The 12591-nt window shown below is 30.6% G+C and overlaps 1 protein-coding gene across 1 annotated transcript in view; it reads left to right on the top strand.

The window, feature by feature from the left end:
• The first annotated feature begins 352 nt into the window (after positions 1-352).
• Positions 353-12591, top strand: part of LOC127703793 (uncharacterized) — a 69147-nt gene continuing 56908 nt past the window's right edge. The window contains exon 1 of the mRNA XM_052207874.1: positions 353-449. Coding sequence (XP_052063834.1) covers positions 448-449 — 2 coding nt within the window. The 5' untranslated portion in view covers positions 353-447. The remainder of the gene's footprint in view (positions 450-12591) is intronic.

The raw sequence follows: 12591 nt of genomic DNA on the forward strand, positions 1-12591 counted from the left end.
ATATACTCATTGTATACTGGTATCCCTGCGATTCTTATGTATTTTACAAAGGTTGACCAAGACATTTCTTATAAACTATTGTTTAAAACATATATGGTTCTAAAAGATCTTATGTCAAAATAAGACGAACATCCTCATAAAAATTAGAAATATATGTTATTGAAAACTACACATCCATCTTCAGCATGATCAAATATCCATTATCCATTTTTCTCTTTTATTTCAGTTTTGTTGATCAGCAACTGAGAAACTTGCTTTTGTTGTTATCGAAAAAAGACAGGTTCAATTGACGGTTGTATAAACAAAATGTATATTTGATAAAGACAGTATGTAGACTGATAAGAATCTTCTTGTAAGGGACCTCCACGTGGTGAGATTTGGAAACAGCAAGACAATATCAAAAATTTCGTAACATCGAACCATTGCTGGCTAACGCCTTACCTACTCATGTATGTATTAAAAAACTTAAATCATTAAAATCATTTGTTTTAATTGAAATGATGCTGATGTTAATTAAATACATAATGATTTAAAGTATAAAACTGGGGGAAAAACAGGAAGAAAAAATAAATGGATGATAGGAACTCCAAATTGAGTGAGACAACATAGATAAACTGCTTTGCATGTATCATCTGTCACGATTGGAAGATAAAATCTCTCCAACGATTCCAAATTTTAATATCCAATAATATATGCCAATGCCAGGAACATCTTCAATCCTGTAAAAATGTCAGATTGACATATTTGACATGTTAGATCTATGCCAGTGTCTAAAATCACTAGTAAGTTGAGAAATTGAGCGCATATTTATTCAGCCATTTTCTTTTGTCGATAACACCCTTCCAGAACACCTGAGCTTAACCCAAAATTTTGATGGGGCTTGTGTTTCTCAGTCTTTAGATTTAGATTTTCATGCAGTAATTTTTTGAATGTGTTTGTCATCTCGTCTTCAATTCGTCGTCGTATTTCCATTAGTTTCGAATGCCCCTTGGTATCTTCTGCCTCTTTTTCCGCAGAATAAGATGTTCATATAAAATAAGTTACGCGGTAATAGTAACATCGCTAACACGCATATGTATGATGCGCCATATTCAGGCTGAGACCTCAACACATGCCCAATTCAATTTTCGGGGTTGCAAGTGAGGTATTTACCCCCACTCATTACATCATCTCTATCAAATAGCTTTCCAAGTTTACAAATGTCCAAATTAAATCACAGTATCCACAAGGGTATGGCGTACTATGTTTTTTTTTTCATCATTAATTGATTTCGATTGTCAACCGAATGTCAATCAGAGATTTTGACTCAAATCGTAATATTTTTTTGGAGTTATTCCATTATGATTATTCATCCATTGATAAATTTTCCAGAATTAGACCAATGCATAGCATACTGCTTACTCATAATAATGCGTTGCACTAGATAATGCGTCTCTCAGACTGTTTATGACGTCTTTACACTAAATATGTTGGATGTGTACTATTGGTTCTTTAGTCTAGGAAAACATGCTTTATTTATTAGTTGACCTACCTTTCAGCAACTTCGAGTACTCTTATATCGGGTTTAGAATTAAGTTATTTTTTATTTGTGCTTCGAACGATCCATTTAATTGCCATTTACAACTGATTTTAATATTTGTTCTTACGTTGTGTTATATCATCACTGTCCCAAGCAGATTCTGGTCTGATTAATTTAAATGTGATCAATTAGATTACAATTACTTTCAATTGTCAATTGTACGATTAAATTGAATTAATGATGACACGATTTCTCAAAGTAACTAGTTAAATTAATGATAACATTGGCAAGTAATCATGATTACATCTGATTACAAATAACTTCAAAATAACCCATTTGAATGATGTTAATAACTAGAGGTTATAAATGTAGCACTTTTTGAGTGGAGATTTTATGAGTTTCATTTTCAGAAGAATGCAATATTGGTTCTTAAAGTTTTGAATTGTATAAATTTGAAGTTGTCTTTGTATGTCCAGGTATTACACCTGTACAAAGTTTACTCTGTGCTTTGATTTTGACTTTTAATCAGAATGTTATCATACAGTAATCAAGATAACAAGGTGTTTTGAAAAATAATTTGTTAAATTAAATGACATGTAATCTGATTTTAGGCTGGTTAATGATAACAATGATAACGTGAAAAATTGTACTTAATTACAGCTTAGTAATGATTACAATCACCTCAAACCTGGTACTTAGTTGAGGGAAGGTTGCGTGAACAAAACAAGTTTAACCGTGTAACATTCATTTAGTGCCTGTTCAAATTTAGGACCCTATAATTCAGTTGTTGTAGCTTCTTCATGTACGTTGATCATAACTGTCATATTTCTTTTTCGTAAATTGTATTGTTTGAATTAGGCCTTCATTGTTTTTTCTTTTGAATTTATTACATTTTTCATGTCGTTGCTTTTTATAGCTATTTATGTGGTATGGATGTGACCTATAATTGTGTTTATCTCCGTCATTTGAGCTCTGGTGGATAAATATCGTACTACATCTCCCTATTTGTATATAAAGATCATGTTGATATGAGAACAGTACTTGCAACCTTAGACGTTATTATTTTAGCGATCAATCAACGATTATCGATCAGTTACCGATCAGTCAAGATCGCGTCAAACTCACGTCATCAATCCGTCAGACTTATAGTATAAATATTTGACTGATCGGACGGATCGGACGGATCGGACCGATTAACCTTTCTGACGGATTGAACTCTACTACGTCATATGATGAACTAAAACAAATTATGGAATCTTAGTTTCGTTTCATTTAATTAAAATGACGCCATGGAAAATACAAAACGTTCAAATACAAAAGCTCAACATATTTTTTTAATAATTATTCAGCAAATTTTTAACAATTTTAAAAGAAGAAAAATATGCAGAGAAAACTAAATTTAAATATTATTATAAAAGAGCGGTGAATTTTGTTTGTATTTAGGTTATATATTTTCAAACCCGAAGATCGAGTGTTTATCGCGATTGTTATTTTTTTTATTTTCCGAACATGCTCTTGAAAATGAAATGATATGATCATTTATTGCAAATTTCGGTGTTTTATTTTCAGTATGTTTAAGTATTTTTGTCATTATTATCCTAAAATTCTTATAAAAAAAATTATCGTGAGGGCTTTTAAATAACTTATTACAAATAACATTACTGGATTATTTTACAAAAAGCAGAAATATTGGTTATTTTTTAACGTTTAAACAATGCGAAAGACTTTTAGTATCTTTCCTCTGATATTCATTTAATTTTGTGAAAAACAACCAATTATAATGCAAAAAAAGTAAAAAAGTCAAATGTCGGTCAATCAATTCCATTAAAATGAAGAAATGATTCCTATTCAATAAAAACTAAAGTTTATGCCTATTTACCTTTAAACTATTCACACTTCAAACAAAATTATTTGTTCAAAGGCATTTATAATGACTGATTGCAATTGACGTTGCATTATTTCTGATATAAAAGAACGCAAACAAAAATCTAGTATTTTTTCCCTGAAATTCAACATAATGTATGACAAACAACCAATCTTGATGTACAAAAAGTACTGAAATCAAATGACGATTCATAATTTCTATCAAAATAAAGAAATTATTGCATTCGTATTCACCACAAACAAAAGTTTAAGTTTTTTTCCCTTATATCATCAAAATTCGAATACAAAAATTTTATCTTGAGGTCTTTGAAAAAACTAGTTACAAAAAACATAGCATTGTTTTTTAACAAAGATAGAAAAATTGTAAGTACAAAAATCCAATGGCGGACAATAATTTCCAATAAAATAAAGAAATGATTGCATTCTTATTCAACAAAAAAGAATGTATGCAAATTTATCCTTAAAATATTCACATCTGATACAAAAGTATTTATCTAAATGCATTTATAATGACTGATTGCAATTGACATTGCTATATTTCTAATATAAAAAAATAATATTTGCATCTTTAAGCAATACGGACAAAAATTTAGTATCTTTTCCCTGAAATTCATAATTTATGAAAAACAACCAATCCTGATGTACAAAAAGTACTAAATTCAAGTGGCGATTCATAATTTCTATCAAAATAAAGGAATTATTCCATTCACATTCAACACAAACAAAAGTTTAAGTATTTCCTCCTCATATTATTAAATTTCTTATAAAAAAAAACTTATCTTGTGGTGTTTGAAAAAACTAGTGACAAAAAACATATTACATTATTTTTTTACAAAAGTAGAAAAATTGGTAATTTTAAACAATGCCAACAAAGTTTTAGTATATTTTCTCTGATATTCTTTTAATTAATGAAAAACAACCAATCCTGAACTATAAAAAGTACAAAATCCAGTGGCGGGCAATATTTTCTATTAAAATAAATAAATGATTGCATTCTTATTCAACAACAAAAAAATGTATGCATATTTATCCTGAAATTATTCACATCTTATACAAAAGTACTTATCCTAATGCATTTATAATGACTGATTGCAATTGACATTGCATTATTTCTGATATAAGAATTAACAAAATTGCATTTTTAAGCAACACGAACAAAAATTTAGTATCTTTTCCTTGAAATTCGGCATAATTCATGAAAAACAACCAAATTGAATCCTGATGTAAAAAAAGTACTGAAATCAAATGGCGATTCATAATTTCTATCAAAATAAAGAAATTATTGCATTCGTATTTAAAACAAACAAAAGTTTAAGTATTTTTTCCTGATATTATCAAAATTCTCATAAAAAAATCTAATCGTGCGGTCTTTGAAAAAACTAGTTACAAAAACATTGCATTATTTTTTAACAAAATTAGAAAAATTGGTAATTTTAAACAATGCGAACAAAATTTAAGTTTATTTTCTCTGACATTATTTTAATTTTATGAAAAACAACCAATCCTAAACTATAAAAAGTACAAAAATCCAATGGCGGTCAATAATTTCCATTAAAATAAAGAAATGATTGCATTCTTATTCAACAACAACAAATAATTATGAATATTTATCCTTTAATTACACCTTATGTAAGAATCCTGGGTTTTGATTGGTTGATAGCCAGTGTATTTTTCACCCATTTACTTTTATCAAATGAATATCGTTCATTTTTAAACAGCGCCGGGGTATATGCAAAAAGGATATGCCTTTTTCACCCTCTCTGCCGTGGTATTTGCCAAAAAATACTCTATCCGACTGGACGCTTGTAATGTCACGATCATCAATGCGTTTTATGTCACGGTCATCAATGCGTTTTGTACGTTAACATTCGGTGTAATTAAACAGATATAGCATGTTCTTGAGGGGTATTTGCGAAAAATACCAGTCTTGAGAATGAATTTCCCTCGCCTTACGGCTCGCGAAATTTAACATTCTCTCGACTGGTATTTTTCGCAAATACCCCTCCTTAACATGATATATCTGTTCAAAATTATTCACATCTTATACAAAAGTATTTATCTAAATGCATTTATAATGACTGATTGCAATTGACATTGCTATATTTCTTATATAAAATAAATAATATTTAAATGTTTAAGCAATACGAACAAAAATTAAGTATCTTTTCCCTGAAATGCAGCATAATTTATGTCAATAATTTCCATTAAAATAAAAGAGATGATTGCATTCTTATTCAACACAAGTAAAAGTTTAAGTATTTTAATCCTTTCTTTATTAAAATTCTATAAAAAAAAACTTATCTTGAGGCCTTTGAAGTAACTTATTACAATTAAAATTGCATTATTTTTTATAAAAAGAAAAACATATTGGTTATTTAAAACAATAGTTAAAACAACACACTTGATCAGCCCAAAAAAAAAAGCCAAATAGAGTACTTATTTTAAATGATAGCATTTGCATTTTATCGCTTTTTAGTGGTACAGAAACATTCTGAGCATGACATTATTCTGCACTTATGTAATTTATTTGGCAGAAATTAAAATAAGAGAATATGAAGTAATACATATGATGCGTGAACAGTAATACTCTGCAGGTTTGACAAATTAATTGGTGTGTAACAAACTTTAATCCCAGACTGTAACTACTCGTTTAAAACTGTAAAAAAAAACTAATTCCATTTATCAGAAAAATATGGAAAAATGAAAATAAATATTTCCAAAATTTTGCTCTGGGTACTATATGTTGATCATAGACAAGCTTCTGTCCAAATTTTATGAAATTCCATGAAGATTTGACAAAGTTATTGATGACTGAAAAACTTTTCCTCAGACAAAATCTGAAGTTAACTGTGAAAAATAAAATAAAAAAAGAAATCCATTTCTTAGTAAAATACGGAAAAATGAAAATGAATATTTGCAAATTTTTGCCCTGGATACTGTTTTCTGGTCATAAAGAAGCTTTTGTCCCAATTTCATAAAATTTCATGTATGTGTGACAAAGTTATTGATTCAAAACAAGTCTTTAACCACAGATCGAATGCTTCATGATAAGACAATTTAAATTGCTGAGCAACCCAGACCCCCTCCCCCCTTTTTCCTTTCTTTATTGTACATATCATGCATTTTGAATTAAACACAATACCTTAATGTAAATTTAATACACGTATGCAAACAGGGATAACATTTTCAACATATGTTTTAGCGGTAACTGTCAGAACATAATTATGATTATAAGGGTATATTTTGTTCAACTGTCGCCTGGTGAGATTAATAGTTTTAAGTAAAACTTTACAATTCCATATGGCCTAGGTGTTTATTGACTTTCAATTTTATTAGTCCCCTACCGACGAAGTCGAAGGGGACTTTAGGTTTGCACTCCGTCCTTCTGTCCGTCTGTCCGTCTGTCCATCTGTCCGTCTGTCCGTCTGTCCATCCGTTAGACCGGCAAACAGCTTTCCACACTTTTTTTCTTCGTTCTTGAAGATATTGATTTGATATTTGGTATATAATTTAACATGACAAGTTATAGATCAAGTTCCAATTTTGTTCCGGTCTGATGATTTAGTCCACAGTTATGGACCATAACTCTGGACCATATCTAATATTAGAGTACTATGTTAAACCATATTTCTGTACAAAGGGAGATAACTCATTTTTTAAAAGACATTCTTTGTTAAATTATTTGAAGAACTTTTTGGCAGGTTTGTTTTTGATTTAGTATAAACTAATTTTCTGAATGCTATCTTTATATAAAAAAATTATGAACTTCAAGAGAAATCCTGTAATTAGATAATAATCTATTTTTATTACTGTATATATTTCAATACATTACATTGTGTAGATAAAAGTTGTTGACATTTTATAGATAAGTAACAAATCTATATTAGTTTGTGACAAATGAAAGAAAACATATTTGGAACTATTAATCATATTTGATTATGATTTGAAAATAGATATACACTGTATTACATCATATCTAATTTTAGAGAACTATTGATCATATCTGATGTTTTTTTCATCATGCTTATAAGATATATATTGATAATTGGTACATATATAGTTTTATCATGACAAGTTACAGATCAAGTGCAAATTTTTGTTTCGGTCTTATAATTTTGTGCAGAGTTATGGTCCTTGGAGTCTTGGACTTGAAAAAATCACTCATATAATCAGTTTTCTACACTGCTTTTAGTCATGCTTGAAGATATTGACATGATATTTACTTTTTGTTTACACCATGACAAGTTATAGAACAAGTTAGCATTTTGTTCCAGTATAATGAATTTTTACCCGGTAGGGGACTATGTATTGCCATGCAATACTCTCAGAATGCTTGTTACCTTAGATATGGTAATGAAATGGCACCCGCATATATTTGTAACTTATTGAATATATCTGCTAAGTAAACTTCACAGCGTGAATCTGTCCATGTTTGCGTGAAGGTGATACGCAAAGTCAGGTGAATTATCAAACCGTTTATTTTGTAATTAAGATCAATTAACAACTACATAATAATAAAAGTAGTCTGTTTTAATCTGTCAGTGTAATCAATATTGTTTCGATAATAACTTTCAAGTCAAACGCTACACGTTAAAATGTAAACGCTAATGCGTGTTTTAGAAATAAGTGATTATATTTCTTATCAACCGCTATCGGGTGATGCCCCAAGTTAATGAATTCTCGGGAATTATCGTGTGATTTTATAACTTGACTAATTAGGTTATACATGCGCAGATCTTTCCGAAGCTAGAGTATTTTTTTATGTGTTATTGCGACCAAGTTGATTACAATTTAACGAGTAAAGGTGTCTACGTAGAGGTCCGCGTTTATCAAATGTAAATACTGTCGCGTTCGTTTCACATAAGAATTTTATCAATTATATACGTATCTGTCCGATCTGTGCATAATTCAATTTACTGATCGATCGCTAATTGTTGTCACGGTAACTCTCACATAGCTTATTTGACGTATCTGACGGATTCTATGGGTCATCGATCACCGATCAGCCATCGACAGGGTTTCCGCTGGCATTTTGCGAAAAAATAAAAATTGTGGCGATTAAAATTGGTTATTGGCGAAAGAATTTGGCGAAAGAAATATATAACGATTCGATTTCATCCATCTTGTTTACTGATTTTGGTGTCTCGGACTTTGCCTGATCATACAATATTCGCAATTCACCTTGGTTTTGTTACCATTTTGACAGAAAACCAATAATCAGCTGATTGCATTTTATAGCTGTAGGCAACAATAGACTAATTGATAGAGGTGGTGATTGTATGATTTTATAAAATGATGTGGTTAAATGGCGTCACATGTCACACAAAGGATTTATTTACAACTTTGCAAAGACACGTGTTTCGAAGCATTTTACGTCTCCTCGTTTTCTTTTTAACGATGGTCCGTAAAAATAACTGTTGTTACGATGAAAACTGTTCAAAAGTAAGACAAATCTACGACTTTAAACTTCATCATTTAACTTTGATAGAAATAATTGATTTGAAGTGGGTACCGTACTTCACAACCGTTTTAGCGACGCACGTGTTTCAATCATATGTTTACGTCTTGACTTCTTCTTTTTACGAAGGTCCGGAGAAGAAAACTGTTGCTACGAAGAAATATATTCAAAAGAAAGAAAAATCTCTGACTTAGTCTTTATCCTTCAACTAGACTGGAAAATGTATATCCGATAAACTACTAAAATGAATCTCGTGTTCTCAGAAGTCGAAAATTATGATTTATGATCTATATTGCAATTTGACAGTATCTTTTGAAAAGTAAATGCTTAGTGTTTATTCATTACAATCACGATAAAAAAAAAAGATTTGTAGAATTATCATAGACAACAATGGGTCAAACTGATTTTTTTTGTTAAAAAGAAGCAAAATCTTGGAGAAAAATGTGTTTATGTGAGTTGTTTGATGGCGAAAAAAATGGAAAGTGGTGAAAAATATATTGTATTGGTGAAAGAGGTGGCGAAAAAGAAAATTGACCCAGGGGGAAACCCTGGTTATCGATTAGTCAAACATCCGTCACCGATCATCCACCGATCAGTCAAGTTCACGTCAAAAAGTAACGCCTAAGGTTGCAAGTACTGTATAATATTATTTGCTTTTTTGAAATAAGAAAATTTATAATTGAGAATTAAATTCGTATAAACCCAAGTAGATGTCCAGTTGAAAAAAAGAAAGAAATAAAACTCTTTATAGTTACAAGAGCGCAATTATTTGTAATGCATTTTCCATAGGGTACCAGTGGTGTTCCGTATTTTATTTCTCGAAGACCACACAAACTAGGGAAAAACGTGTAGAAGTTCCTGTTACTAAAAATGCCAGTGTTGCATAATAACCGAAAAAATATATATGGTCATGCGGCAAAAATTGACTTAAAATGCAGTTGAAAAAGATCGTCTATTTTTTTTTTTCGCTTAATGAAAAAGGTATATTTTAATGGCCCCTACGTGCAGAAATGGAAGATATTTTCTATACTTTTTCAAATGTGAATTTGGTTTTCAGGAACTTTTAAACCTTATTGGATAAGCTTTCGATTGAAAGTAATTCCAATCCTGTATCATAAGCCGCACAGAATTCTATTTTGAGTACCATCTTTGGGTTAAAAACTTGCCGGTAAAATGTAAACAAATAATTGCGCTCTTGTAACCTTATGAAACAGGCAAAAATGGCCAAATTGATATATTTAAGATATAAAACCACTAATTCATAGCCCTAACGCCTTATATGTTTAATTCTGCTATTTCAAGCATTAATGGCTACTTTGTCTTAAGTTCAAATAAAGTGGCAGTCATTGCATGTCAAAACTATACCTTATCCTAACTTGTGCTGAAAAATTCAACATACCTTTAACATGTTTAATTGCATATTAGAACGTACTGGTTCCCGGAAGTTTGATAGTACCAAAACCTGTTTTTCTGATCTAAACAACAGGGTAAATGTGCCCTCCTATTATAATGTTATATACTTCTTTATAAATCAAATGAAACTTTCAACAAAGGTTCTACAGTGATCCCAAGTCTCCACGCTTTCATTTGATACCACAACTACCCAAATATGTCACCTATTGACAAAGATACAGCTATGCGTAATAACTATATTGTTTTAAATATGTACTACTTTCTTGTATGTTCTTCCCTACCGGTCCTGAATTAGTGGTTCTATACCTATAATTGTTTAAATATTGTTCTATTTCCCTTAGAAGTTAAATGAAGGTGCTTAATTTAGGATGTTTTGCGTTTATATATTTGTTTATACTCAAATTATATAAAGATGAAAGATTTATCTTTTTAAAACTGTATCATGTATGTTAATCATCCCCGGCAACAGTATATGATTAAACAATCCCTGAAAATGGTCAATAATCTTATCGCAAAGACAAAGTCGGGTGAATTTCTATTATACCCAATTATTTAAAATTTCTGTATAAAGGGATGCTCGTATAATATCATACTTTTAAGATGTATATGCTAGTCAGTGTAAGTTTGGCAATCATGATCATGAAATCTTTCTTCAATATATACTTATCAGCGAATGTATACTTCTGCCCGACTTTGCATCATTCCTTTTTTTATTCCCTGCGCAAAGCGTTGCGGGGAACATAGAAATACCGGGCGTCCGTCTGTCCGTCCTGTCTTGTTAGCGCTCTCATATGTACAATTCTTGCCAGATTTTTATAAAATTCATATCATAGGTTTATATCAAACATCAGTGTCGATCAATTATTTTAAAAGATTTAGATTTTGATTTTTTGTGTTTTAACGCCACTTTTAAGCACCGCTTTTGGGCTATTTCGTGGCGGCCAGTTTTTATTGGTGGAGGAAGCCGGAGTGCCCGGAGAAAACCACCGACCTACGATAGGAAAACTGACAATCCTAGTCAATTAAGATTGGAGTCGAGTGCACCCACACGAGCGGGGTTCGAACTCACAACCTCAGTGTTGACTGGCTAGTGATTACAGTAGTAACTACTTAAACCACTTGGCCACCGAGGCCCCTATTTTAAAAGAGTGATGACCCGTCGAAACAATACTTATATTGAAAATTGTACCGTTAGCGCTATCATGTGTACAATTCTTACCAGAATTTTATGAAAATTATTTCATAGGTTTATATCAGCAATATCTTTGACACTTTCAAAAACAAGTGATGAAAAAATATCTTATGTGAGAAAGTAAATCCCACAGGACAAAAAAAAATCCTTAAGGAGAAAAAATTTTAGGAACATTTGTTTCTGAGAAAAATTCGTTCATGCTAATTCTGTAGGATAAAAAAAATCCTATAAGATGAAAAATAATTTTTGAAAATCCTATATTAATTATTTTCCGTAGGAGATAAATTTTCGTATAGGATAAAAAAATCCAAAGGGACCTTAACATCCCATAGGATATTAAAAATATGCAACGGGGTTATGACTTTATCCGTTAGGATTTATTACAACATGTACAATCTGTATGATTTTTAAAAATCCTATGGGAGCAAATAATATCCTACAGAATGTTGTCACTATTTTCACGCGTATTGCAGAACCAGGCGAGCAATATCAAAAATTTGTTTGTATTGTTTTATCTATCCCCAGAAGTACATCATTGCCAAGTTTGATGATTCTACCGTTAAAAATGTGGTTCCAATTTTCACTCAATAGAAGTGCAAATTAATCAAAGAGCGGAATATAGGTTTATATTAGCAATGTATTGGACGAGTTCGAAAATCACATTGCATTTGCTCTGAAGCCTTCGTTTCTCTAAGATATTTTTAAAAAGTTTTAAGGAACAACATTTATATTTTTTTTCAGTTTGTGCCCTTAAGATAAATAAAATATGTGCAACGTGGGGGACATTGGAACTTTGTTCTTTTATTCTGAAAGCATTTCATGTCTCTTAATTGGAAAAAAATATATATTTCCGTTTATGCAAATAATTATTGTGCCTTTTTCCAAACATAAACCGGAGGATCCTGCACATCCTATTGATTGAAAACTACTCCGGTAACCTTTTTTTTCTTTCTTTTTAACGATATTTTCAACAATTATTTTTCTCTTTTTATCGTTCCTTTAGGAAGACTTCATATACTTGTAGATGTTTTTTATGGTATTGGTTTTTTGTTAAACTATTTTTTGTATTATCTCTTTGATATCTTCTGACTCTTATTTTTCTACCTAAGTCTTAAAAAATTCTAT

This window comes from Mytilus californianus, unplaced genomic scaffold (genome assembly GCF_021869535.1).
Source record: "Mytilus californianus isolate M0D057914Y unplaced genomic scaffold, xbMytCali1.0.p SCAF_51, whole genome shotgun sequence".
Classification (NCBI taxonomy): Eukaryota; Metazoa; Mollusca; class Bivalvia; order Mytilida; family Mytilidae; genus Mytilus; species Mytilus californianus.